General features: G+C 37.2%; 1 protein-coding gene across 4 annotated transcripts; it reads left to right on the top strand.

Annotated features, from left to right (window-relative positions):
* Nucleotides 1–4: 4 nt before the first annotated feature.
* On the top strand, nucleotides 5–26,885 carry LOC306850512 (autophagy-related protein 2 homolog B-like; the record flags this gene model as incomplete). 4 transcript variants are annotated; one of them, XM_079386174.1, is made up of 43 exons in its annotated part: nucleotides 5–279; nucleotides 1,521–1,710; nucleotides 1,984–2,146; nucleotides 4,670–4,822; nucleotides 4,954–5,056; nucleotides 5,156–5,318; nucleotides 5,483–5,662; nucleotides 6,190–6,286; nucleotides 6,406–6,579; nucleotides 6,666–6,817; nucleotides 6,949–7,060; nucleotides 7,154–7,397; nucleotides 8,730–8,886; nucleotides 8,988–9,080; nucleotides 9,291–9,479; nucleotides 9,583–9,856; nucleotides 10,295–10,403; nucleotides 10,516–10,717; nucleotides 10,814–10,956; nucleotides 11,052–11,209; nucleotides 11,408–11,580; nucleotides 11,676–11,826; nucleotides 13,122–13,321; nucleotides 14,206–14,286; nucleotides 14,459–14,565; nucleotides 14,957–15,049; nucleotides 15,136–15,206; nucleotides 15,289–15,365; nucleotides 15,452–15,622; nucleotides 16,228–16,360; nucleotides 17,317–17,519; nucleotides 17,740–17,969; nucleotides 18,070–18,187; nucleotides 18,728–18,916; nucleotides 19,035–19,136; nucleotides 19,255–19,333; nucleotides 19,726–19,939; nucleotides 20,476–20,545; nucleotides 22,195–22,277; nucleotides 22,571–22,692; nucleotides 23,834–23,988; nucleotides 24,187–24,336; nucleotides 24,664–26,885. In XM_079386174.1, 42 exons carry the CDS (start codon nucleotides 1,549–1,551, stop codon nucleotides 24,892–24,894), a joined length of 6,231 nt encoding a protein of 2,076 aa, XP_079242300.1. In that variant the 3' UTR covers nucleotides 24,895–26,885. The 4 variants fall into 4 exon arrangements, with proteins under 4 accessions (XP_079242300.1, XP_079242301.1, XP_079242303.1 ...); XM_079386175.1 differs by lacking the exon at nucleotides 5–279 and having other exon boundaries at nucleotides 1,549–1,710; nucleotides 11,679–11,826; XM_079386176.1 differs by lacking the exons at nucleotides 5–279; nucleotides 1,521–1,710; nucleotides 1,984–2,146 and adding an exon at nucleotides 2,283–2,416.

Here is a 26,885-nt window from a genome sequence, read left to right as displayed (position 1 = left end):
GAGCGCGCGCGCGAGAGAGAGAGAGTGCGCAGTCACGAGCGTGTTTGTAAACACTAGCCTTATAAGCAGACAAACAGAGATGCTGCTTTCACACGAACCGACAGCCACTCATAATGCGTACGAGGACTCCCATCTTCAGTTTAATATAGCTGGTATTACCGAGCGATGCTTCAGTTGAACAGACAAACTAGAATGAAGGTGTAAATTATTGTCTTTAGCCAGCATGCTAGTTCACTCTAAGCCAAGGAACAACGGTTAGTCAGCGATTTTGTAATACAGGTAAGTTATTTTCTTTTGTCATTCTGAATTTGAATGACCACAGCAGAGACGGTCTAATTGTAAGCCTTTTTGACTTGGTTTGGTATTGTTAGCAGCCAAACAAACTCACCAACCTTTAGGGGATTGCGCAAACACTGGTGGTCATCATTATACTGTATGTGTAGATATGAGCCAGACAGCAACGCCAGTCATGTCAGACAAATAAACACAACTGCATGTCATTTTAAACGAGCTCATCATAACCAGGCTTTCTGATGCTGTACTAGAGTACACACATTGAATAGCTGAGTTGATGGGTTTGCCAAAGTAATCTCAGGCTCTAGAGGTGCTTTGCATCAGTGTATTGAATTGCTAGTTTTGCAGATGTGATTTGTTCAGGCAGCCACATCAGCTGGAGGTCTGCATTAGTCAGCTAGAGTCACAATGTATATTTATATTATAACCCTTCACTGAATAATTGTGTGGGTGTGTTTTCAGCAAAACAATGTCAGAGTCAAGTTCACTTTTTTTTATCAGTTCCACAAGGATTTCTGACACTTGTGTACAATTTTACAATTACAATTTAGTTAAATTAAGAAAATATATTCTAATTCAAAATATTTATAAAAACTATAATTGTTTTCAATGATACTACATTTACATTTAGTTATTTAGCAGACGCTTTTTTCCCAAAGCGACTTGCAAATGAGGACAATAGTAGCAATCAAAACCAACAAAAGAGCAATAATATGTAAGTGCTGTGACAAGTCTCATTAGTCTAACACTATACAAGTAGCAAGGTTTTTAAATAATAAATAAAAGGAAAACAAGTAGATAGAGAACGCTAGTGTTAGAGGGTAACTTTTTAAAATAAATACAAAGAAAACAAGTTGAAAGATTAGAAAAAGAATAGAGTACACTAGTGTTAGAGTGCCATTTTTTTATAATAAAAAGAAATCAAGTAATGAAGTAGAAAAAGAATAGACAATGCTAGTCTGTTTTTAAATAAATAAATAAATAAAAAGAAAAAAAGAATAGAGAGTGCAAATTTTAGAGGGTCAAGTTTTTTTTTTTTATAAATAAATAACAAGTAGGTAAACAAAGAAATAGAATAAAGAGGGCTAGTGTTAAAGGGTCAAGGAAGAGATGTGTTTTTAGCCGTTTCTTGAAGATGGCTAAGGACTCACCTGCTCGGATTGAGTAAAATAACATTGATGGGAATATGTGGCATTTAATGCCTTGAATGTCCTAATTTGTTTCAGTACACACTGAACCCAAGAGACGGTCAAGATGCCATGGCCATTTTCTGAGTCTATTAAGAAGCGGGCCTGCAGGTACCTGTTGCATCGGTATCTTGGTAATTTCCTCCAGGAGAAGCTCAGTTTGGACCAGCTTAGTCTGGACCTCTATCAAGGCACGGGCTCACTTGCTCAAGTGCCGCTGGACAAATGGGTAAGTTCTGTACATTTTGTGCTATTGACCCTTTTTTTTTATTTCAAAATTATACCATGATGTACCTGACCCAGCTGGACACATAATTAAACTGACGTTTGATTAAAGATGTCTTATCAGATTCTTTCACTAATGTGAATGACATTTCATAACCGGATATAACCGAGAGTGGTTTTCTTAATAGTATTTTCAACCCTTCCCCAAGTATTAATCAAAAAAAGATGTTTATCCACAGTTTAATGCCTGTGACTTTCATATTTCATGCTGCTTCAGTCCCTGAATGAGATCCTGGAGTCTGTGGATGCTCCATTTGAGGTTAGTGAGGGCTTCATCCAGGCCATATCTCTCACTGTGCCATGGGCTTCACTGCTGCAAGACAACTGTGCACTGGAAGTGAGGGGCTTGGAGATGGTGTTCAGGCCAAGACCTCGAATGGGTAGGAAACATCGTCAAAATCATATTCTTTTCAGATGACATACCATAATTTTGACAAATGTTTAATTGCAATGCTGTGCATTCTAAAACGTGCAGTGTAGGGGTGCTTCGATTGATCGGCTACCAATCACTATCGGCCGATAATCGCTTGGGGATGTTTGATCGGTGGTCTCTAATGATCTTAATCTGATGCCGTGAGAGATTTGGCACGACATGCAGAGCACTGTCTCAGTCTTTGTCTGGCGCGGATGAAATAATTATAATGCTGAAGGTGAGGTACAATTCATATTTCTTGATTAAATAAATTATAAAATAATTTGAAAACCTTATGTGAGACATAATTTCATAAACAGCGTGAGTGAATCACCGCGCACTCTCTCTTTCTCTCTCAAAATGCGCAAATGGCTTCAAATCAAATCGCGTCTGCAATATAAGCGAGCTGCACGCTGAACAGTTGACAGGAACTGAGAGGCAGTTTTAACATTAAGTGACATGACATCTGAAGCACAGATGCCACTGGCACATGCCACTATGCTCAGTGACACTCCCGGTGGCACTTCCGGTTTTCATGTGTCTGTGGAGAGTGGCATGTGTCATTGACATTGTCACGTAAGTGTCGCAACTATATCTATAGAAGATGCAATTGTGATGCGATATCCTAAACAAATAGCCTAATTTAGTGATAAAAAAGTCAATTAAACGTATTTGCAAGTCGGTTATACTTTCTCCGATATGTCGTGAGTTTACGGCACATCTGTGTTTGAGTGGCAGATTATACTGAATGTTGTGCAATAGCCTACAGTGCTATTGTATGTGGGAGATCGCGCAGACTACCCATTCTAGGATACAGGCGAGGAGAGGGGGGGGATTATCATGGATCACTACGAATACCGCATTCGTATAAATTTTACATTGGCCAGCGCCAGATTGTCATCTGGCTTTAATATTCAATTCAAAATTGCTTTATTGGCATGACTGTAAAAAAAATACAATATTTAATATTCTAAATAGTAATATAATAATCATATATAAATCTAGAAGTAAATGCAAAAGTAAAAAGCATTGAATAATGTGTTGCTTTGCTTATATTTATTGTATTTAAACACGTCTATGAAAGATTGTATTACTGTACTGTATAAAAAAATAATCACAATGCTGAAAAAGCATTTTCAGTGACAGTGTTTGGAATCAAAATAATGGATAAATGTTGTGTTTGTGGTAAACAGCCACAGATCGATTGCAGACTCCTGTGTGAAAGCGCAGTCAGTGCTGCTTCTGCAAACGCAGTAGGCCTATGTGTGAACCTGGCATAAAAGGCCACCTCATATACAGCTCACAAAATCAGGCTTGTTCTGTGTGTAAGCTATTGCACGATTGTAAAAACAAGAATTCACTGCATGATCAAACATTTAGGTGAGAGAAATATATATATTTTTAAAAATTTATAAAAAATGCCCCCTCCACCCCTCAAATTAAAAAATCCCCTCTCACAAGAGTCACCTAAGAGGGGAATTCATTCTCAAAAATGAAATTCAGGCCCTGAATAAATGTCTAAAAATCCTGATTGGAGTGTCACTATAAATAATTCTACATAATAAAAAGAAGGCTTTAAAAAGATCGGTATCGGCAGATACTGCTTTCTGTGATCGACCTAAAAAATCCTGATCGGAGCACCCCTAGTGCAGTGTGTGTTTATTGTAATTTACAATATGTTTACTCTATAAAATGTGACATGTGGCCAAGTATGGTTACCCATACTCAGAATTTGTGCTCTGCAATTAACCCATCTAAAGTGCACACACACAGCAGTGAACACACACACACAGCAGTGAACACACACCCGGAGCAGTGGGCAGCCATTTATGCTGCAGCGCCCGGGGAGCAGTTGGGGCTTCGGTGCCTTGCTCAAGGGCACCTCAGTCGTGGTATTGAGGGTGGAGAGAGCGCTGGACATTCACTCCCCCCACCTACAATTCCTACCGGACCTGAGACTCGAATTCGCAACCTTTCGGTTGCAACTCTCTAACCATTAGGCCACGACTTCACCATAATATATTTGATCAGTTTAATGAACTATTTTTCTAACTTATAATTTTATAGTGATTTTAATCATTTATTTTATAATACTTAATTTTTTCAATATATTTTTCTCTGTTCATCTTTAAAGTTGAGATGTAAAAAGTAGCGACAGACAGTTTATTTTGTTTTGTGATGTACATGTGAGTAAAACAGAATATTGCAAAAGAAAAAATGTTTGTTAGAGACTTGGTTCTATCCATCATTTGATAATTCAATAGAGGGAGATCTGAATGTGAGCTTGCAGTCGTTTGGAAGAAAGGGGAGATCTTAATATGACATTTCAATTAAAAAGTACAAAGTCAAATATAAAAACAGGAAACATATATGTAAATTAATTGTTTACAATAATATCATTAAGATTTCTTTAGATAGAAAATACATAGGGTGATTTTCCATTTGTTGTTGAACTTAATGTTGTTTATGTCCATTGTCAATTTTTTTTTAGCATCAGGCATGGAGCCCATGTGCTGGTCCAGCTTCATGACAAGCAGTATGCAGCTGGCCAAAGAGTGTCTAAGCCAAAGACTCACTGATGATCAGGGAGAGAGCTTGCAACCTCTGGAGGGTCTGGAAAAGTTTGCTGAGACTATTGAGACAGGTATGCCTCTTCCTGTAGACCATGAAATCACTTTAATGTAAGATTTATTTATTGACTGATTGATTGATTGCCTGATTGTTAAATCAGATTTTGTCTTTAGTGACTAATCCTTTCCCTGTTCTCTCTGTTAGTGTTGAGAAGAGTCAAGGTCACTTTTGTGGATACTGTCCTGCGGATGGAACATGTTCCTGAAAATTCTAAAACTGGCATTGCCCTTGAACTCCGAATCAATAAGTAAGTTCTAGAGATGTAACTAAATATTTTTGACTCTACAATATGATATGTTTTCTTTTGAATCATCACCATGCTGTCTGTACATTTTGTGATATTTAGGATGGTTTACTGTGATGAGAGTGTGGAGGAGGGCTCCAGTGTCAATATCCATCAGCCCACTACATTTGCACATAAAAACCTCACGCTGGAAGGTGCCTATGTGTTCTGGGATGAGTTTTCAGAATCAGCACGTGCCGGCCTCAAATCATCCCCCACTCAAACAGTGAGTATCTGTTCTGCTGTAATTAAAAATCATCTTGCACAAGTATAGTAAGTATAGTCGTGCAACCTCAGCCTAACTTGACCCTATAGTAGTACAATAACTTGTTGCTGTTTAGTAGTACAATTGCAAAGCTCGCTAATACATATGTTCTTTATACATTAAAGGAGACTGAACCCAAGCTTTCGCCAAGTTGGAACCCAAAAATCATCTGTGAGCCTCACCCTCAGTTCCCAGAACCTGTGTCTTCCAGTACACCGTTTGAGCCTGTGCAGGTGGGCTGCCTTAGCGGTAAACTGGAGCTGTCCGTGGTTCTGAAGCAAAACGAAGCCATGCCCGGAGCTAAGGTGGGTACATATACAGTTACAGTACCGCATAGTTACAAATATACAATCACTTTAATTCTTTCTTTCTATAAAGGTATTGCACAGATAAGCCTGGCTTCCTTTGTTGAAATGATAATTCATTGAGTGAATGTATTCCACTATGTTTGGCACTCATACACTCAAAACTTCAACACTCATAATGCATTTGTGATTTTGGCACGCACTCCTGTCAATCCGACAAATGCGGAAATTCAATATGTAGTTATAACAAACCCCAAATTGATTTGTTTTGCTTTATCTGGTTGACATTGTTCTGACAAATAAACTGGGATATCTGGGTGCAAGTAACACAGAGAAAGTGTACACATTGTTTGCTTACATATACTTACCTACATTGAAACAATGCAAAGCTGGTTGAAAATCTAAATTTATCTTTTAATTGTCCAAGTACATTTTAGGATGACTGTGTTTCTGAATGGATTTGTCACAACAAAAAAGGCATAATTTATTTTTTTAACAATAAATTGTAGTGACTCGTCTTTTCACAGTTGGATATTGATGGGCAGTTCGATTCTCTAATCATGCTGCTTTCACCACAACAAGTCCACCTCCTACTGGACATGTTTGGGGTTTTCTCTAGCTCAGGTGACAATTTGTTCTATTCATATATGGTTTTCCCTTAAGGTTTCCTCATTAAATAAAGTCGACGATAAATGGTTTCCAGTGAATTTGACGATTCCTTCTATTAAATTGCTTGTATACAGCCGGACAGGAGTGGTCTGCTATAGGAAAGGATAGGAAGAGTCGGCCCATGCAGCAGGAGGATGAGTATCGTCTCCACATGGAGCTCAACCGCTGCCTGAAGAAAGACACCATAACAGTTGCCACTGACCAGGACCTGTTTGAAAGCCAGACCACCAGAACGGTGTCCAGTAGAGGTTAGTTCAGCACAACGTGTCTTTTAATTCTACATTCTGTTGTTGAATCGCTGAATACATATTTAATTTGTTTCTTGTTTGGACAGAGGACGTCTTTTTCTCCATGGCTGATATGGACATGTCACATAGCCTATCATCTCTGCCTCCTCTTGGGGAACCACCCACTGTGGATCTAGATTTGTCTGTAAATAGCAACTACTCTGCCTCCCTGGGGGAGTCACCATCTGGAAATGTAGCCGTAGGTCACCACCTCTCACTTTAACATTGAACTTTGTGTTTCATAATTAGTGTTAAATGATCGGTTATGTCACCATTCATTGGCTCATTATGACATTACAAGTGCAAAACATTTTTCGATACATTCTCTAGACGGTGTGGGATGAGTACATGGATGTTCCTAGACAGAAGGAGAAGCAGACAAATGAGATGCCACGTCTTTCCAGAGATTCTCAGCTTACACACAAGTTGCCCCGGCAGACATGTATGTCTCATTATTAGCTTTGATTCATGGTAATTGTTGACCCTTATGACTATATTTAATCAATAATAACTCTGCCCTATGTGTGATCTCTAGCTCATCCAACTAAAGGACACTGTGATGAGTCCAGGCCTGAGCTGGTTCTCCGGCTCGCAGTGGGCAGTCTCTGCCTGTCTGTCCTCCATATTGACCCCCTCCCACCTCCAGACTCCTCCCGCAGCCATCGTGCAGCAATGGCTTCAGAGTTTTTCCGCATTCTGTCTGTAAATCAACTCCCTGCTGGGAGTTTCCTGCAGTCACGAACTGTCTTCGATGAAGCCTGTCCACATGATCATCTCAGGTAGGCTTTTACTTAGAATTAAATACAGAATAGTATAGAATGGTTTAGGGCTGTGCAATTAATCGAAATTGAATCGCAAACGCAATCTGAGACGTTGCGATTTGCTAATCGTAAAGCCTGCAATGTGGACGCGATATTACTCTGTTCCAGAGCATATGCATGACTAAAAACGAATGTAAATTAAGCTCCGTGTTTAAAACAAATGTAAATTAAGTCTAACTGCTTGTTAATTTCACTTGGATTAAATGATTCAGCACATTTTCCACTTGTTCTTAAAATCCCAAATACTTAAAAATGAATAAATCAGCCAGTGTAACATACTAATACTTTAATAATTGACTAAAGGAATACAGTTTTTTTTTATTTATAAAAATTAAACAAGTCTTCCCTGTGAAATTCAGTAATTTTGTAAAAGTAATAATACCATTATAATCTTCCCTGCAGAAAATACAAAACAAACAAAAAAACAGTAGAACCCCTCCCAAAACACAATAGAAAATGTAATGGATTTAATGGTTATAGTGGTAATTGTATTGGTTTTAATGTAAACTATAATGGTGTCTACTGGTATTTGATGTATTCTATTGGTGGGATAGCAGATGGCAACCAATAGAACAACAATAATTCCTATTGGAATAATGCCCAAAACAAAAAGGAATTCTGTAATGGTTTTTATGGAAACTGTAAGAATTTCTGTGATGTTTCTATTGTTTTTTGTTTGTTTGTTTTTGTTTTTTTCAGTAGGGTAACGATACTCATACTGTGCTGCCTGCACATTATTGACAATATTGAGCTGAAGCTTGACTTTGCAAATTTAAAATCGCAAATCAAATCGCAATATTTGTCAAAAATATCGCAATTAGATATTTTCCCCAAATCGCACAGCCCTAGAATGGTTGTTTAATGTTTTGTTATCAGCCTTCATTAAAATATCGATAACTACATTTTAAGTCTGAAGTCCTGAGACAGTTTCTAGACAGTGGTCAGAGAAACATCCTTTAGTTGAGTGGCTGACATTGGATGTGTGAGAGAGGTGGGACTTTGTAATCAGACTTTAATGCCCTTATTGCGCTCCATTGATGGAGAAATCTGAATCTTTTAACTGGTCTAGAGGAAATTTAAACCTGTGGTTTAGTAGAATAACAATGAAAAGCAACATATAAAGTCACATATCCTAAGGAGAGCATAAACAAAAAGCACTAAAAAGGACTTAAGACAGAGCCTTGAGGAACTCCATACTTAACCTATGCTTATTTGAGTATGTTTTTTTTGTATTTTAAGGTGCCATTGAAGACAACAGAAAATGTAATTTACTTTTTTCTTTATCTTCAGGTTCATTGGTCAGGGATTAAAGGTGACATACGAGCACTGCCAAGGCTCCAGTGTACGTATGTTAAACACGGATCTCTCTCTGAGCCAGATGGAGCTTTTGGAATGCCTGTACTCTACTGACAGGCACACTACACAGAGTGGAGTCCAGTACACAGAGGTTTTTTTTGCGGGTTTTTTTTGTCTGTTAAACATTTTAAGTATACAGAATAGTTCTCTTACATAATAATGATGATCTTTGTCTCTTGTGTCAAACACTAGCTTCTTACGTTCGATGTCTCAGCCAGTAGTGATTCTCCTCCTCCTGTATGCCTACATTTACTCTACAAATTAACAGAACGCAGAGGCCCGCAGGTAACTTCCTGAAATATTGTGTCTTGCATGGTGCTGATGAGAGTACTTTCTCATACTACAGTAAATGACCATTTGATTATGTCCTTGACTGGACCAACTATATGGTGTTTTACTAGTTACATTAATCATTTGATTTTTAACCTTTATTTATACTCCAAATGACAATTTTAGTCACTTGTAAACATGATCCAACCTTTTTTTTTTCTCCAGGGCGGGCAGGTACGTCTAAGTACTATACCTCGTAAGGCAGAATTGCAGGTGGAGCTGGGTAAAGTGCGCTCAGAGTGTGACGTCAGCATTGTGGACAGGCTCAACTCCCTACTCCAGCCTCAGAAACTGGTTACCACAGAGATGATGGCATCTCACATGTACACCTCCTATAATAAACATGTCAGTCTGGTGAGAAACATTAGCTGCTATTTCTCTTTACTTATTTAAATTAATTTTCATTTACTTTTATGTCACTTTGCATCTTATTGTGGTTGTGTGTTTTCCTCACAAGCACAAGGCCTTTGCAGAGGTCTTCCTGGATGATAGTCGTACTCCAGCACACTGCCATGTGTCTATGTCAATAAATGCACCTCTATTGGTGCTAGTGGTGCGGTTCCCAATCCCAGACCTACGCTCGGATCAGGAGAGGGGCCCCTGGTTTAAGAAGTCCCTGCAGAAAGAGCTGCTGCATCTGGAGCTGGAAGATCTGGAGCTCAAAACAGAGTTCACTGGAGGAAACTCATCAGAGCAGACTAAGATGGAACTCACTTTCAAAGAGCTCAACGGTACTCATTTATAGACAGAGTCATCCTGATTAAGGCATAAAAATAATCTTTGCATTTTCAGTGAATTCTAAGAGACAAGGAAACTGGCTGATACATTTTGAATGAGTTTTAAATGTTCCTCTGCAGTCATTCAAAATATACAAGATGCAGAGAAATTTTTATACTCTTTGTTTTACTTCTAAAAAGAGTAAAGCATAATTTACAGTATAATGGCACCAATGCATTATTTAGGAGATGCAAAAAAAGAAAAAGCTAATTCCATATGCAAGAATAGCAATTTACATTTTTTTAGACATGAATAATAATATGTAAATATTAACAATTGTTATTATATATTGTTATAACTTTTTTTTTCCATTTCTAAGCAACGCTTTTGACTTTTTTACATTTGCATTTTAATACACAGTTAATCATACAACATGTTTTCTGTTACACTAGGATCATTCCAAGAAGACAAAGATCACCCCGCAGCCAGGTTCTTACGAGTAGCAAACACCATGGAGGAGGACATGACATCTTCCGACTGTGGCAAATTTGACTGGCCCAGGTATGATGTATTGTCTGTATCCTTTTTTGTTTATGGTTGTTCGATGGATCTTTATTGATAAAATTCATCCAGATACAGAAACTAAAATATGTTCTGCTTGATACCCATTCAGAGTGGTTCTGAAGGTGAACCCCATGGCTGTACGCTCCATCTTAGAGCGTGTAACAGCCGAGGAAGAGGAGGAAGAAGCGGACGGTCACTCACAAGAGGAAGAGGAAGAAGGAGCTGCCCACTCCCTGAAGGATGTGTGTGATTTTGGCAAACCTGAGCCATCCCCCTTTTCCTCACGGCGTGTCATGTATGAGAATGAGGAGGTATGATATAGAGATTTTCATTGTCTCATAAGAGTTACCATTTTATTAATTATCAGTTGTGATTAATTATGGGTAATAACTTTGCGCCTCATGCAGATGGTCATCCCAGGAGACGTGGTGGAGATGACGGAATTCCAGGAGAAAACCATGAGCAACTCCCTTTATATCCTTGAGCTGTTTTTCCCCAATGTGCAGCTCTCTTTGCCCAATAAAGGCTTTTATGAAAAACTACACAACAGGTAATTAATGCATGGGGAGTCACAGTTTATAAATCTACAAATACATGATAGACAATTCTTTTGAATTTCAGCTAAAATGTGCTCATTTTTTTCAGGATTAATAATGATCTGCTACTATGGGAGCCCACTGCTCCATCTCCAGTAGAGACAGTGGAGAACATCCCGTATGGAGTGGGTCTCTCTGTAGCCAGTCAACTCATTAACACCTACAGTAAAGACAGCTTCAGTCAGTTCAGATCTACTGGACCCGAGGGTAAAGACCATTTCCCCTTCTGCTCACTTGAATATTTAATATCAGACTAGAAAAGCATGAACATACTTGTTGATACTACTGCCAGAACTCTGTTTTGGAAAGATGTTTTCAGGTATTAATTTCTTAATACCCAATTTCTTCTGACATCCTGTGTCTGTTGGTCTTTTGTTCTGGTTTCTTCACATTATGTGTGTGAAGAGGAGGAGAGTGGTTCTGAGGATGAAATCCTACAATATTATACTCCTGCTGAACTTGGCTACAGGAGTAGAAGGAAGAAAAGGAGTAAGATACAGCCTAAGAATTCTCAGAGCCTCTTTTCCATCGTCCTGTCTGTTAACCACGCCCTGCTGGCTCTGCACACACAGCTAAAGGTAATACATCAGTATTGCAAAGATAGTGCTTCAATAATGAGTCAATATCTAGTAGGGCTTACATAGTCTTATGTAATGAATGCCAATACTTCCAGCAGGATGATAATGGTGTATTACCAAAAAAACATGGTGAATTTTGGATGGAAGTAAAAAACGGGACGCTGTTTGGTGTGACGCAGCATGAAGGCTACAAAGACCAGCATTATGTCTGCTTCCATACGTCTCAGGCCTGCCTGTATCACCATGGTAAACACAAATTGTTTTTGTTGTTTTGCCTGTTAATTTTCAGTTTTGTTTTATGATGGTCTGTACAGATTTCTGGTTATATTATTGTTAGTTGTGTAAACAGAAATCTATGGTCTACTTTAGTGCATATGATTTAAAAAAAAAAAAAAAATATATATATATATATATCACTAAAGCTCATATTTAAAGCTGCAGTCTGTAACGTTTTTTGGTTAAAAATGCTCCGAAATCAATATTTGAGCAAGTACATAACCAGCCAGTGTTCAAAACGATCGCCTTACTTTAGCCCGATTCACAACGGTTAGTTCATAATAACGTTTTCTAATTTGAGTGGTACGGGTAGGTTTTCGCGGGAAATTCAAGCATGCTGCTGCGTCATTACGTCACGTCTGTAAACATAAAGAAGTTGTCCCAGCTAGTAGGCTATCGCATGTGAGGATCCTGCAGGTGGCAGATCGTTTATAGCCTTTTCTCACAGCAGCTAGAATAATTAAATTTATTTTGATGGCGGATTGTAATTCAGAAAGGAATATGTGTTTATGAAACATATGTGAATGAAATTAAATTATATTTCAGCTTTACATGTGCTTCTGATTACAGCTAGCCTGGGATTACACAAGATTTGTATTTTAAAGAAAACTAGTTTGAAGGGAGCATAATTAGCTTTTTGGGTTAAAAGAATTTCTTAATGTGAAATTCGAATGGCATGACAATTAGATTAGACTGTACAGAAATTGAAATCTACACGATAATTCACACTGTACTCATAGTCATGCAATGCTGATGTTGTTAACATTAATAATTTGAGAATAAAGTATAACAATAATAACTTGCACGGTTTGATGTGATATGAGATAACTGATCTTTAGATTAAATCACCATTGGTAGCACGATTGTAATACTTTTTTCCCCTCAGTTGATCAGAATAGACGTGGCACTTACTTGTTACTTACTTGTTCAGATGGCAATATAAGGTAAAAATTATTATTAGGGTCATATATTCCAAGCCGGCTAGAATCTGTGATTGCGAAGCACAGTAAACATCCACACCGGTGTGGTGACTGACTGCCACACATTCACCTCAAAATATTAGATTCATCCGCACTGGAGCCGTGTCGCCGCACTACCCCACACAAGGAAGATAATTCTGCAAACAACTGCAATTCCAGGTTTTCAAACAGAGATGGCGACAAAGAGGCAAAATTTACGGACTGCAGCTTTAAGTTAATATGCATGTATGGTGTTTTTTTATTTGGTGTTTGTTTCATAACATCATGGTGTATTCAATTTCTCAGGCACAGTGGAAGGAGATGCCCCAGAGTGGAGTGTTAATCTGCCCTGCAGGACACGTCCTCATTGGCTGGAGCCTGTGATGTACGCGTCTGAATCTGCCCCAGAGAGGGCGTCTCCCTCTGAAGGGCTCAGTTTGGAGTCCCACAGCATGCTGTCTGTCGCTGTTAAAATTTCCTCCCACAACACAGAGTGCAATGTCAAGGTAAACCAAATCATTGTCATAGATAAATGCTGTTCAAAACCATATACCATTTAAAATTTTAAGTCAGTTTAAGACTTAAAATTTAAAGATTTTTTTTTTTTTTTTTAGATTTAATAAAAATGGTAACACTTTACAATGTGTAATTTGTTCACATTAGTGTAATGTATTAACTAACACGAACAAACATTGAACAATACATTTATTACAGAATTTATTCATCTTTGTTAACAATACAATCATTCATTGTTAGTTCATGTTAGCTCATAGTGCATTAACTAATGTTAACAAACACAACTTGTGATTTTAATAATGCATTAGTAAATGCTGAAATTAGCATTAACTAAGATTAATAAATGCTGTAGAAGTATTGTTCATTCTTAGTTCATGTTAACTAATGTTGTTAATTAATGTTAACTAATGAACCTTATTGTAAAGTGTTACCAAAAAATAATAAAATTAATAATTTTATTCAGGGTGCATTAAATGTATTATTTATTCATCAAAGAATGTGGAAAATAAATATTAATAAGCACAACTGTTTTCAAATTTGATAATAATAAGGAATGTTTCTTGAGCAGCAAATCAACCTGTTAGAATGATTTCCAAAGGACCATGTGACACTATAAACTGGAGTAATGGCTGCTGAACATTCAGCTTTGCCATCACTAGAATTAATTCCATTTTAAAGTGTGTTAAAATAGAAAACAGTTATATGTAATAATGTGTCATTTTTCACAGTATTACTGTTTTACTGTATTTTGGATCAAATAAATGCTGCCTTGGTGTGCACAAGAAACGCCTTTCAAAAACATTCAAACTTTTCTGTTCTGTTTGTGTTATTAAACTTGCAACTGTATCTGTTACACGTCTTCCTGTATTTTCAGGAGTTTCTCATAGCCATTGGCATGAGGGGAATTACACTGGAGCACAGAGTGGTGCCTTCAAGTCTGGGATGGTATGACCAGGTAATAAAATATATATAAAAAAACCCTCATGCAAACCACATGAAATAAAAGCCCCTTTTAAAATGGGCTTGTGGACGTCTCAAAAAGGTGTAATGATAAATGAAAGTTGATGAATCAGCTGACTTGGTTTATTAATCTGTGCTAAACATTATTGGTTGTCTTTCCCCTGTAGATAGTCGACTTTCTAAATGTGTCAGATGAGCCGGTGCTTGGCTACACACCCCCATCATCTGTGTCTACCCTCCACCTGCATCTATGGAGCTGCTCTCTGGATTACAGGTGATACATTTAGCTAGATTCTAGCATAACCTCAGTATTTAAAGAGATAAATAGTGCCTCCAAAAATGGTTTGGACTCTCACAATGGATAAATTTAATTGCATTTCATTCAAGAGGTATCTAATAACAAATGAAGCTCAGAACTAACTTCACCAAAATGTGTCCAATTTTCTTTTTGTCTAATTTTGAACAGCATGCTTGTTTTTGTTTAGAACATAGCAAACTTAGCTGTAAAAGGTGTTTGTGAAGTCTTTGTTTAAAATAAATACAACTTGGTTTAATTATTAGATGTTAGTATTCAATCCTCAATCCCTATGCACAGAATGTATTTGTGCGAACACATGTATTTGTGCTAATAAGACCATTTGGATCTAAGAAGTACTTTTTTCTAGACCGTTGTATTTACCTGTGAGATCTCTGCTGACCGTGGAGACCTTCAGCATCTCTAGCAGTGTGTCTTTAGACCATTCTTCCTCCAGTCTGAGGTACAAGTTTAAATTGAATTTAAATTTTTGTTTCTTTAACTGAACATGTCCTAGTTACTTTTTTCTCATACTTTCTTCCCTTACAGAATAATTTTAGATGAAGCTGCATTGTTTCTGTCTGACAAGATCAATGCTGTGTCTGTTAATCTGGCACGAGGTGAGGAGTCATACACATCAGTGCAGTCTCAGAATATGTCTACCAAGGATGCTGGTTTCATTGCTTATTCTTGTGTCTTCAGACTACGTCCAGGTGGTTGATATGGGTACTCTGGAATTGAGGATCACAGCAGTGAAACCAGGACAAGATGGCAAAATGGTATGAAAGTCTTCTTTCAAAAGGTTGTCTACTCTCTGACATAGAATGTCCCGATTATTTATCTTGTGCCATTTATGTCTCTTTAGACAGAGCCAAGGTTTGAGTTGCGTTGCTCGAGTGATGCTATTCACATTCGCACCTGTTCAGACTCCTGTGCTGCTCTCATGAACCTTATTCAGTACATAGCCAGTTATGGAGATCTACTGCCCCCTTCTGGACTGGAGGCTAAACGCAGAAGCACTAAACTAAGGGTGAAGGTCAGTTTGATCGAAGAACATCTTTCTGTGAGTTTCTTAAAGTGCCCCTATTATGCCTTTTCGAATATTACCTTTCATGCAGTGTGTCATGTAGCAGTATGTGAGCATACACTTTCTGCAAAGTTGTGAAGCCGAAAGTGCACGATATATAAAGCTATTGTCTATCAAAAAAAAAAAGAGTCCACTCGCAATCGCCTAAACGAGCCGTTAGGAATTCAAATCTTATTCTGAGGGCTTATGGAAAGGAGGGGTTTAGAGAGACCGATTCTTTGAACTGCTTTGCACGAGTCGTTTAGGAATCATTTAGAAATTAGGTAAAATTAAAGCTATTTTTTGAGAAAACATAAGTGTTTTTTGACCTTGGATGCATGTTAACCTGTTTTAGGAGACTCATAAAACAATATTAGCTACCTTAAAAATGGCATAATAGGGGCATTTTAATAACATTGACAATGAGAGATACAGTTATGCTTAATATTTAAAGTCAGACTATCAAAGTAATGATTATCAGACAACCGTGACCAATGTTTTGTTAGTTCCTATGTTATTATTACCACATTTGAGCTATTGTTTGAATCAAAACCAAGATTTTTAATGTTTGCCAGACTGAAGCAGTGAGTCACCCACCACCTCAGGCACCTTTGCTTCCTGAAGCGGAGCAGCAGATTCTTCAGGATCTGATGAGTGATGCTATGGAAGAGACAGACAGCCTACAGAGTCATATGCTGCAACAGAACGGTCAGACTCTGCTCTATTTTTATTCATTCATTTATCTTCCAAAACTTTTCAGTCTAGCACTTGTTTTAAAACCATACATTAAACGTGATTTGATTTTAAAATCTATTGTTTTGTTGCAGTGATTGTGTTATGGTTACAACCATCTATTTCTTTTTTCTTATATCTTAAATATATATATATTTTTATCTGTCTCGCATTCAGTGTTGTTATTGTTAACTAACACTCAATCTATTACAAACTGTTCTTGTTAATTAAAACAAAGCTGAAATAAAATAATTGATAAACTTAAACAGTAAGTAGTTAAACATAAGATGAGGTTCTAAATATGTTGAAGTACTAAAGTGAATTGAACTGAAATAAAACAAAAATAAACTAAATCTAAATTAGAGTTAAAAAAAAGAAAATAATTTAAATAAAGCAGAGGTCCCCAACCGTTAATGATTGTTCTAATTATTCTGTATTTTCGTTAGTTGTATGCGATTGCTATGGAGTAACAATTTGATGACTTCATGTAAATTAGTTCAGTTAGTAAACGAATAATTGTTCTGATCTGACATATAGCATATATTCTAGGGGTTAAACAGATTGTAGTTGATCCGTGATACGGACTAGGCATCACAGTTCAGCACGCATGTGATTCGCAGGTTTGGCAATTTACACATTCAAGCAATTTTAAACCACAAGAAGAAGAAAGTGAACTCAATTCTTTACACGTGCGCTGTTTTCCAAAGCACGCGCATGTACAGAGACATATTTCAGACAGCGTGCGAATACCATTCATTCCTCTTTCACATCTCCTATTATTTATATATATATATATATATAGAAGTATTTAAAAAGAAAAATTACAAAAGCACATAAAATTACAAAAACTAAAATTAAAATATAAAAATAAAAGCTAATTGAAAATAATAATAATAACACTTCTCACATTTGAATCTGCCTGTCTTGTATAGGTGTGAATGAAGACCGTTCACATGATCATGAGCCGCCCCGTTCTGATCTCTTCCTTTTCCCCGATGAGAGTGGAAACCTGGGGCAGGAACCAAGTCCCACTTACCCAGTCCTGCACTCCCCACTCATCTCTCCTCCTGCCCCCTCTGTACTCCATGACACTGATGACTTCTGCATCCTGGACACGCCGGGCTCCAGAGTACTGGTGAGTCTTCACTTCATAAGTATTTCAGGCAGGGAACATTTATGCGAAGTAAAATCAATACAAATGTGCTGCTCTTATTCTTTTGAAGCCAACCAATACCTCTTGTGTGAGGAAATGACTGAATTTCAAGATATTATTTACATATTTGGATGAACTGTTCCTTAAAATAAAAATCTTAATTGGTGTATGCAACACTTGATGTAAGTGTTTTGTCTGTTAGGAAAAGGATGAGGAGCCTGTGGTAAAGAAGCTGATCTCTGAACCCATCCTTCTGAGGGAAGAACATTTCAGTGTCCCTCTGGAGGGCAGCAGCTCTAATAGGGGTCCGCTTCACTTCCCTGTGCCGGAAATCAGATACCTGGTCAAAGAGATCTCTGTAGTGTGGCACCTCTATGGAGGAAAAGACTTTGGTGGTGGTGCACTGTCCTCATCACCAGCTCGCAGTCGAGGGTACAGATTTGGAGTTGGGCCACTCCTGATTCATGCTTCTTATAATACACACTTATAACATACAGTTTTTATAAGAGAGTATGTTTGTGTTTGTGTGTAGGTGCACTCCTCACAGCTCTCCATCACAGACTCCTGTAAAACAGGTGAGAAGAAGCTCCCGTGCTGGAGGAGGATGGGGCAGAAACCCTGATGTTCTGATGGAGATTCAACTCAGTAAGGTCAGAGAAACATTTTTAGCATTTTAATCATCAGCCTGCATACTCAAAATATTAACTTTCAGTGTTATTTTTGTATCATTTATATACTACTATTATATATTTTTTTATTAATATTTTGAATAATTACAAAAAAATATATATATATTTTTTCTTATACCTAAAATTAGGTATACATTTTCTAAATAGTGTACATTTTTCTAAAATTCTAATAGTATAAAATGGTCTCAGTTTTAGTCATTTTAATAATCTGTCTGCCTACACAATATATGCATTTTGTTTGTTTAATTTTCATTTAGTTTGTTTTTTATCTAATGTCTCTTTTATTTCAGCTTTATTTAAATGAACAAATGTTTTTAATGGTTTTATTTCATTTAACTTTTTATTTGTATCTGCTTTTTTATTTTATTTGAATTATATTAATATAAGATTATGATGAACGAATGATATCAACTTTTTTTGTAAGATTATTTAGTAATAAACCATCTAATAATCCCATTTAGTAAACTCAAATACTCTACGGTCCTTCATGTCTTATATTAGGTGCGGTTCCAGCATGAGGTGTATCCTCAGGCTCCAGAGACAGGTGTTTTGACGGAGCAGCTGCTGTCCAGACAGGTGTTTTCAGTGCAGGATCTGGAGATACGAGACAGGCTGGCCTCTTCCATGATGAACAAATTCCTCTATCTATACTCCAGTAAAGAGATGCCCAGGAAGGCTCACTCCAACATGGTACAATTAAATACACTGACAGATAATAATGTACATAATCTACAGGTGGTCTGTATGGTTTCACAAAAGTTCAAAATGATGTTGTCTGAAATGGGCATGTGCTGTCTGTGTATATCAGTTAACTGTCAGAGCCCTGCACGTGTGTCCAGAAGCTGGACAGGCGCCTCAGGAGTGCTGTCTACGTGTGTCACTAATGCCCCTCCGGCTAAACATCGATCAGGTACAGAACAAAACTCTTCAACTCACCTTATATCATATTTTTAAAAGTATAGTTTAAACTGATGACTGTATGTCAGGTGGCCCTCGTTTTTATTTAAATTTTTATTTATAATGTATAGGATGCATTGTTCTTCCTGAAGGACTTCTTCTCCAGTCTTGCTGCAGATGTTGAACTGTTTTCCCCACCAGAGCAGGAAGGTAACTATCAGTATGCAAAATATTCCAAACTCTGAGTTTTCTGCCTACTTAAACATAATGAAGAGAAGTGCTCTTGAAACAAAGACTGTTCCAAAATGAAATATGCTGCATTCTCCTTGTGTCATAATTACCATAACTACTAGCTGTTCATGTCCATGGACTTGAATTTATATGTTTCTGTTCCTGTTATATTTTACCCAACATTTGTGTCTGCTTTTTTGTTTTTTAGTTATTAGATTATGTTGTTAGTGAGGCATATGCTTACATAAAACTATGCTGAAATCAGTTGAGTTGGACAATTTTTTTTCTTATGCACTTCTCACAAGGAGCGCTGTTTATTTGATGCAAGCAGTTGTTTCATCTGCATGACTATTTATTGATCTGTGTTGTAGCGTTCTGTGTGTCAGTGAAGAAGCCTCCTGTCCCTGAGGTTTCTTGCAATTTTTCCAAGTACAACGGTGCAGCGGGCCAAGACCCTGCACCCATCATTTCAGTGCCAACACAAAGCCGTGCCAGTCCAAGCCTCGTCCGCTCCTGTAGCCAAGACAGCACTGCTGAGCCAGACACCACCTCCATGTCTTTTACCGACCAGCCCATATTTTTCAGGTGTGTGAGAGGAAGTGAGAGTATTAGTAACCATCTGTATCCATCCACAACAGGGGTGTCCAGTCCTGCCACTTTCCTCCAGAGTTTAGCTCCTAAATACCTGCCTGAAAGATTTTAGTGATCCTAAAGTCCTTATTTAACTGGTTCAGATGGATTTAATTAGGTCTACAACTATCCCACTAAGTCAGAAGACTTATTTTTGTGCCGCGACCGAGTTGCGCACTCTGCTAAGCCGCTTTCCCCGAACCTTTCAGGTTGTGGGTTCGAATCCCGGTTGGCACAAGCCCAGACAGCAAGAGGTCCTGTGGCCAGAAGCGGTGCAAACATTGTCTTACATTTCACTGCTGGTTATACTCTGTATAATTGTGTATGTGACAAATAAAAAAAAATCTTGAAGCTATGCTGCAATGTGGCCCTCCAGAAGCAGGATTGGACACCCTTGATCTACAGATCTACATTTGAACATTTCAGATTCTTTAGGTATAAATTAATCAAAAACTGCAAACCAGAATTTATCTACATGTAACGTTTTCCAGAGAATTCCGATTCACTTCAGAGGTGCCAATTCGATTAGACTACCATGGAAAACACATGGCCATGGAGCAGGTGAGCAATCTAGAGAATCCAGAATTTATAATTTTTTTTTTTGATAAACATTAGGGCCGGGACTCGATTAAAAAAATTAATCTAATTAATTGGAGGCTTTGTAATTAATTAATCGAAATTAATCGCATTTTAATCGCATATAAATATTTGACCTGAGAACAGTGAGAAGTAAGTTTTTTTATATGGATTTTTAAATTTCCCATCCACAGGGCCAACCAAAGCGGTCTCATCAGCTTCTTTGTCCATGTTCACTGTGGTTTGTTTTTGGCTGTTTCTCAATATGCGTTCTTCAGCGATCTTGCGTCCTTGTGTTCTTGTTCTACGTCATCATTAACCGTCGAAGTTCAGTTCCAATTCTCAGGAACGCAAGTATAGAGGATGCATGAAAGTGCCCGGATATGTTCTTGAAACTGAGGATGCATCGAGTGCAGACTTGAGAGAATCGAGCCGTTAGAAATCCCAGAAGACGTTGTGGGTGGCCGGTGTACGGAAGCCTGTAAGCGTTAAACTCGCTCTCACAGATACTTAACGGCTCTTCAAGTAAAAATTCAAATCAAGTAAACATTTATCGTTTTGTTTTGGTTAATTTTAATAAAGTTATAAGACCCGGAGAAAGTCTGCATTTTTATTGGCATATTAAAATGAATCTTAACAGTAAAACATATAACGCTGTAAAATAAAACACAATACAATTATATGAAAGTAATATCTATAATAGTATGAAATGTTTTAATAAGTTATGACATTTTGTAATATTTATTTATTTAGTCATTTAGCAGACGCTTTTATCCAAAGCGACTTACAAATGAGGACATAAGAAGCAATCAAAACCAAATATATATATATATATAATATTGATTGTTCATTGGCCGTTTCTTATGCTGAGACTATGCGGTCAGTTAAGCAGGAATGCAGTACATCTCAGTTCTCATAAGTGTGCGTTCTGTGTTCTCGTGACCTTCCGAGTTCGTTCTTCCAAGGAAGCTCTCTCTCGCGCACTCTCCCCGTGTTCGCTTGACTTTTGTCGAGCCCGGCGCCTCATAGGCAAGACCGGTCTCCACGAGAACGCAAGTCCGTTCTTTGCGTCTTTTGTCTGAACGCTAGTAGGTGCTCCAGTATAACTGGTCCGCCGAAACTCATCCAGTGAGAAACGTTCCGCGGTGCAAAAATAAGTGCGATTAAAATGCGTTAAAAAAATTTAACGCGTTATTTTTGTGTAATTAATTAATCTAAATTAACGCGTTAAAGTCCCGGCCCTAATAAACATATATCATTCAGCATTTATTCCTTATTAAAATAATCTGATATGTAAAAACACTTACGCCAAATGTATTTTATGTGTTGGATTTGAGAATTATGTAACCAGTACAGTGAAACAATATATTAGCAGATGATTAGTCAGAAAAACTATGTTGTTCTTTTTTACTACATGTAGAAATTAAAATACAGTAGTATGAATGATGGACTGAATCAACTTTTTTTTTCTCCTGGCTCTGAAAACTGAACTGTATTTTAATCTAAATAAAAGGGTGAGGTAACAGATATTTTGCTACAAAACAAGCTTGTAGGTTTAACTTGCTCTTAGTAAACGCTCAGTAAAAGCATTATTATGTGATATGTGGTTATCATTTTTTTGTCTTATTCCTCAGGGCACATTTGCTGGGATTGTGATTGGACTGACACAACTGAACTGCTCAGAGCTTAAATTACGGCGTCTGTGCTACAGACAAGGGTAGGAAAAATATAACATTTATAATATAGGGGTGTAGATGGCGCAGTGGATAAGACACATGCCTTTGGTGTGAGAGACCCGGGTTCGAATCCACTGTGAGACACCAATGTGTCCCTGAGCAAGACACTTAACCCCTAGTTGCTCCAGAGGCGTGCGACCTCTGACATATATAGCAATTGTAAGTCGCTTTGGATAAAAGCGTCAGCTAAATGAATAAATGTAAAAAAGTGTTTATGTTCACCGCACAAATCTATACGAGCCAATTTTATTCAAGATTAATTTTTTTTTTACAGATTACTGGGTGTTGACAAGCTCTTTTCATATGCCATAAATGAGTGGTTGAGTGACATAAAGAAGAACCAGTTGCCGGGGCTTCTGGGAGGCGTAGGGCCCATTCATTCCCTGGTGCAGCTAGGTTAGCAAAACACATTCTTACACACATTCAGAGCTGGGTAGTAACTGATTACATGTAATCTGGATTCTGTAATCAGATTTAAAAAATGAAGTACTTGTAATTAGATTCAATTTCATTTTAAGATACTCGTAATCAGACTACAGTTACTTTATAATTAATTACATATTCACACAATAGCAATACATTATTAATAATTATTAATCTTTTAAATGTTCCTTTCAAAAATAGTCTTTTGCTTATATACATTCAGAAAGTTATCAAGTTTTGTGGACATTCACACAAAGACCAGTCAATAGTCAGTTGGCTACACAGAATTTGACCACTGGATTTACAAAAATCATTTCAGCTTTAAAAGTGTTTGAACATTAGCTTCAACTACTGATAAAAACATTCATTTTATTCTAATTATCACTCAGTAGGTTATTTAACCATGTATTACTATAGCTTTGTCTTTCAAACACATTAAAATGCACAAATTCACGTTATTTCTTATGTACATGTCATGCAGGCATTCCTCAAATTTTTTGTCATATGAACATCTTTCACCTAATATATTTCCTTGATATTCCTATTATAATAATATTTAAATTAAGTATCATGTTTGTTTGTTCACGGTTCTCTGTTGGTTAATGGCCACATGACATGCAGGTAAACAAATAAATGATAAATGATCATTTATAAATTGTTATTTTAAAATGACTTATTTTAATTTGACATTTTTATGATTTAATTATTAGCTTTTCATTAAACTCACAAAGCCCCTGCAGTTAATTTACGAACCTTGCGTTGTGTTTAATGCACTTCATGTTGTTAATAACAGTGAATGGAATATATGTTCTTACTCTTTGTATTTTTATGTCAATAAAGTACAAGATGATCCTTTTTAAATCAATGTGATAAACGACTCAAAAGTAATCTAAAAGTAGTCTGATTACATTACACAAAATGTGTAAACTACAGTTTTTGTCATGCAATTCGGAACCCAGCTCTGCACACGTTGTTTTATCTACAGTTGAATAAAAAGTACAGTACTTCTGTTATAAAGTGCTATTGACCAAATATTGATAATGATGTCTCTGAGAAGTGCCAGCTTTATTTGCATGTCAGGGTTAAGCAGTGTTTTCCTCTGTTGCTGCTACAGTTCAGGGTTTTAGGGATCTAGTTTGGCTGCCCATTGAGCAGTACCGTAAAGATGGAAGAATAGTGCGTGGTTTTCAGCGGGGCACGGCCTCCTTCGGAACCTCCACTGCAATGGCAGCTCTGGAGCTCACCAATCGGATGGTGCGGACAATACAGGTAAAATGATTGCAGCAATATAAATAGTTGCAAATGTGTCTCAGAAACGGGTAGTTTGTAATACATTTTTAGTGTATTCGTCACGTTTTCATCAACAAAGATATATTAATCATACTGATGACGTTAAAAATGAATTTGCTGTACTTATCTACTTATGTGTATAGGTGATTTCTGATGTGTTTTGTGTGCTTTGTGCAGGCCGCTGCTGAAACAGCTTACGACATGGTTTCTCCAGTGCCAGATGAGAAAGAATGCAGAAAGATTAAGCGCTACTCCCATTACTGTCTGGCCCATCAGCCAGTGGACCTGAGAGAGGGGGTTGCCAAGGCATACAGCGTAGTGAAAGAGGTATGAGCACTTTGTGCCCTAGTCGTAATACATATTTGGGCCCTGTATGCTTAATCCTACAAGTTAACATGAAATTGATTTACTTTCTTAATTCATGTTCCCAACTGCACAATCCATCAACATTTTCAATAATACCACTCTGAAATGCTTCACATTACAAAATGGGATGCGAATGCCAGTTAATTTTAGTAGTTCACCCAAAATTGAAAACTGTTATTTACTGGCGAGTAAATAATGCCAGAATTTGAATTTTCAGATGAACTAGCCCTTTAAGAGTGACTGATGTGTGGTTTATATAAAGGTTTTCTATGTTATGTGTGTTTGTAGGGCATTACTGACACAGCCCTGACCATTTATGACACTGCGACACGCGAGCATGAGCAGAGGGGCATGACAGGCGCTGTGGGCGGAGTCCTGCGACAGCTTCCTCCGGCTGTTGTTAAACCTCTTATCGTTGCCACAGAAGCAACGTCCAATGTGTTGGGCGGCATGAGGAATCAGATTCACCCAGATGCACGTCAAGAAGAGTCTCAGAAATGGCGTTTGGGGGAAGAGTGACCTATGTTCTCTGAAATTTATTCTGGTGGCCTGCATTACATCAGAATCGATATTCATACTGGCCTGTCAGCCTACAATATGTGTGCTGGCTTTGTTTTATTAGTGAGTAATGCCTGTCAAGATCTGTTCTGCTGCTTATACTTCTGTTTAAAGCAGTCTTGGTGTCTCAGTGGCAGACAACTAGAGGCTGTGGTTGCAGAAGTCTAATCCCCAAATGAAGTATCAGAGGAATACTGGAGCTTTTTTCTCTGCAGAACTTGTGCTTGACATTTACAGTAACTGGAGTCTTGTATCTCAAAGCCGCAGAACTGGAGACGCACAGCTCCTGCTGGAGTAGATTTAACTAGATTTGTTTCTTCTCACCCCACTTTCAAACGTCCTTGTAGTGCCTTCATGTCATAGTTTATTAATATCATATGATCATCTGTTTTATGAATGTGGGGAATATGATTACTTCACCATGGGCTTTTCACATAATGTGACTTGTGCTGGTTACGTCATGATGTCATATGTTGGATGCAAGGGTGAATCTCATGAAGAAATGGCAGGGTCATATTTCACCCCAAAATCAATAGGAAAAAAAATTACATTGTGCATAAAGAAAATGAAACCTATTGAAGGACTGTTGCATTTTTTGTGTTGTTTTAATACCCCCTCACACATTCTTAATACTGTCATTTAAGGAAAAAAGGCTCATTCTCTGTTATAATGAAACAAAAATTCAAATTACAACAAATACAGCCGTGATGTATACTTAAAGGGATAGTTCACCCAAACATTAAAATGTTGTCATTTACTCACCTACATGTTGTTCCAAACCTGTATGATTTTTTTCTTTTTCTAACACAAAGATATTTTCAAGAATATTAGTTACCAAACAGTTGCTGGTAGCCATTGACATCCATAGTATTTTATTTTTTTCATACTATAGAAGTCTCATAGGTTGCCAACATTCTTCAAGATATCTTCTTTTATGTTCAACAAACTCATACAGGTTTGAGGTAAGTAAATTATCATTTGATATTTTGGGTGAACTATCCCTTTGACAGCTGTACTTTATTCATTTAATATCACATATATAGTGTTTTCCCACATACACTAATAAGTGACATTTTATCAGTCAATTGAGAATTAAAGAATTGCTTAATTTGATGAAAATATGGAAAAAATGAATGTACTAAATGGGTTTCATTTTCTTTGTGCAAAATAGACAGTCATTTCTTGGAAGATTTTGTGAGACTTGTTAAATACTGTAGTTATTGTAAGGACAAAAATGACTTATCTGGTAGCATCAATTTTTATTTCTACTACAATAATCATCTCTTTGCTAACCACAATATTAGCTGTTAAAATAAAAGACAGTGACTCTTATTTGCACCAAATCGATTTCTATGGCTTAAGCAACCCAATGTTGTGTAGCGTTTCTCTTTCCAGATACTGTGTTAGAAACTAGTCTTCAAACGTGGAATGTTTTGCGGTTATTATTACGACTTGCACTTTGACCTTAAGTGATCCCAGATATTAAACCTTTTATTGTTTTTGTTTTCATTCTATTAAGCAGTCTTGACAGCATCTGCTTGAGTGACATTCCGTAAGCATCTGCATTTCACAAGAAGTCTTACGAATGGTACATCATTCTTTAAATAGACAAATTCTCTATAGTTTTCATGTTAACTCAAACAGGCAAGCATTAATTCTTTGTTCTTCACAAATGTCAAAATGTCTTAGTCTGATAGACTTTTTTTTGTCATCATTGCTGTTGTGGGAGTAAATGTTAGTTTGATATATTGGGAAATTGATAAATAACAGCTCATTTTAGCTTTGCAGTCCAAACTCTTCTTTTTCTCATTTAAATGAAGCATTAATATGTATTGTGCATTTTCTTTGAGGTGGTAATAACATTGATTGTACATAGATGTACAGGTCATTTTCCCCAGTTTATACGGAAGCATGTATTATCAAGAAAGGGAAATAAATTATTTAATGTCCAC

Source organism: Barbus barbus (genome assembly GCF_936440315.1).
Source record: "Barbus barbus genome assembly, chromosome: 30".
NCBI classification, from domain to species: domain Eukaryota; kingdom Metazoa; phylum Chordata; class Actinopteri; order Cypriniformes; family Cyprinidae; genus Barbus; species Barbus barbus.
This window is presented reverse-complemented; position numbering and strand designations above follow the sequence as displayed.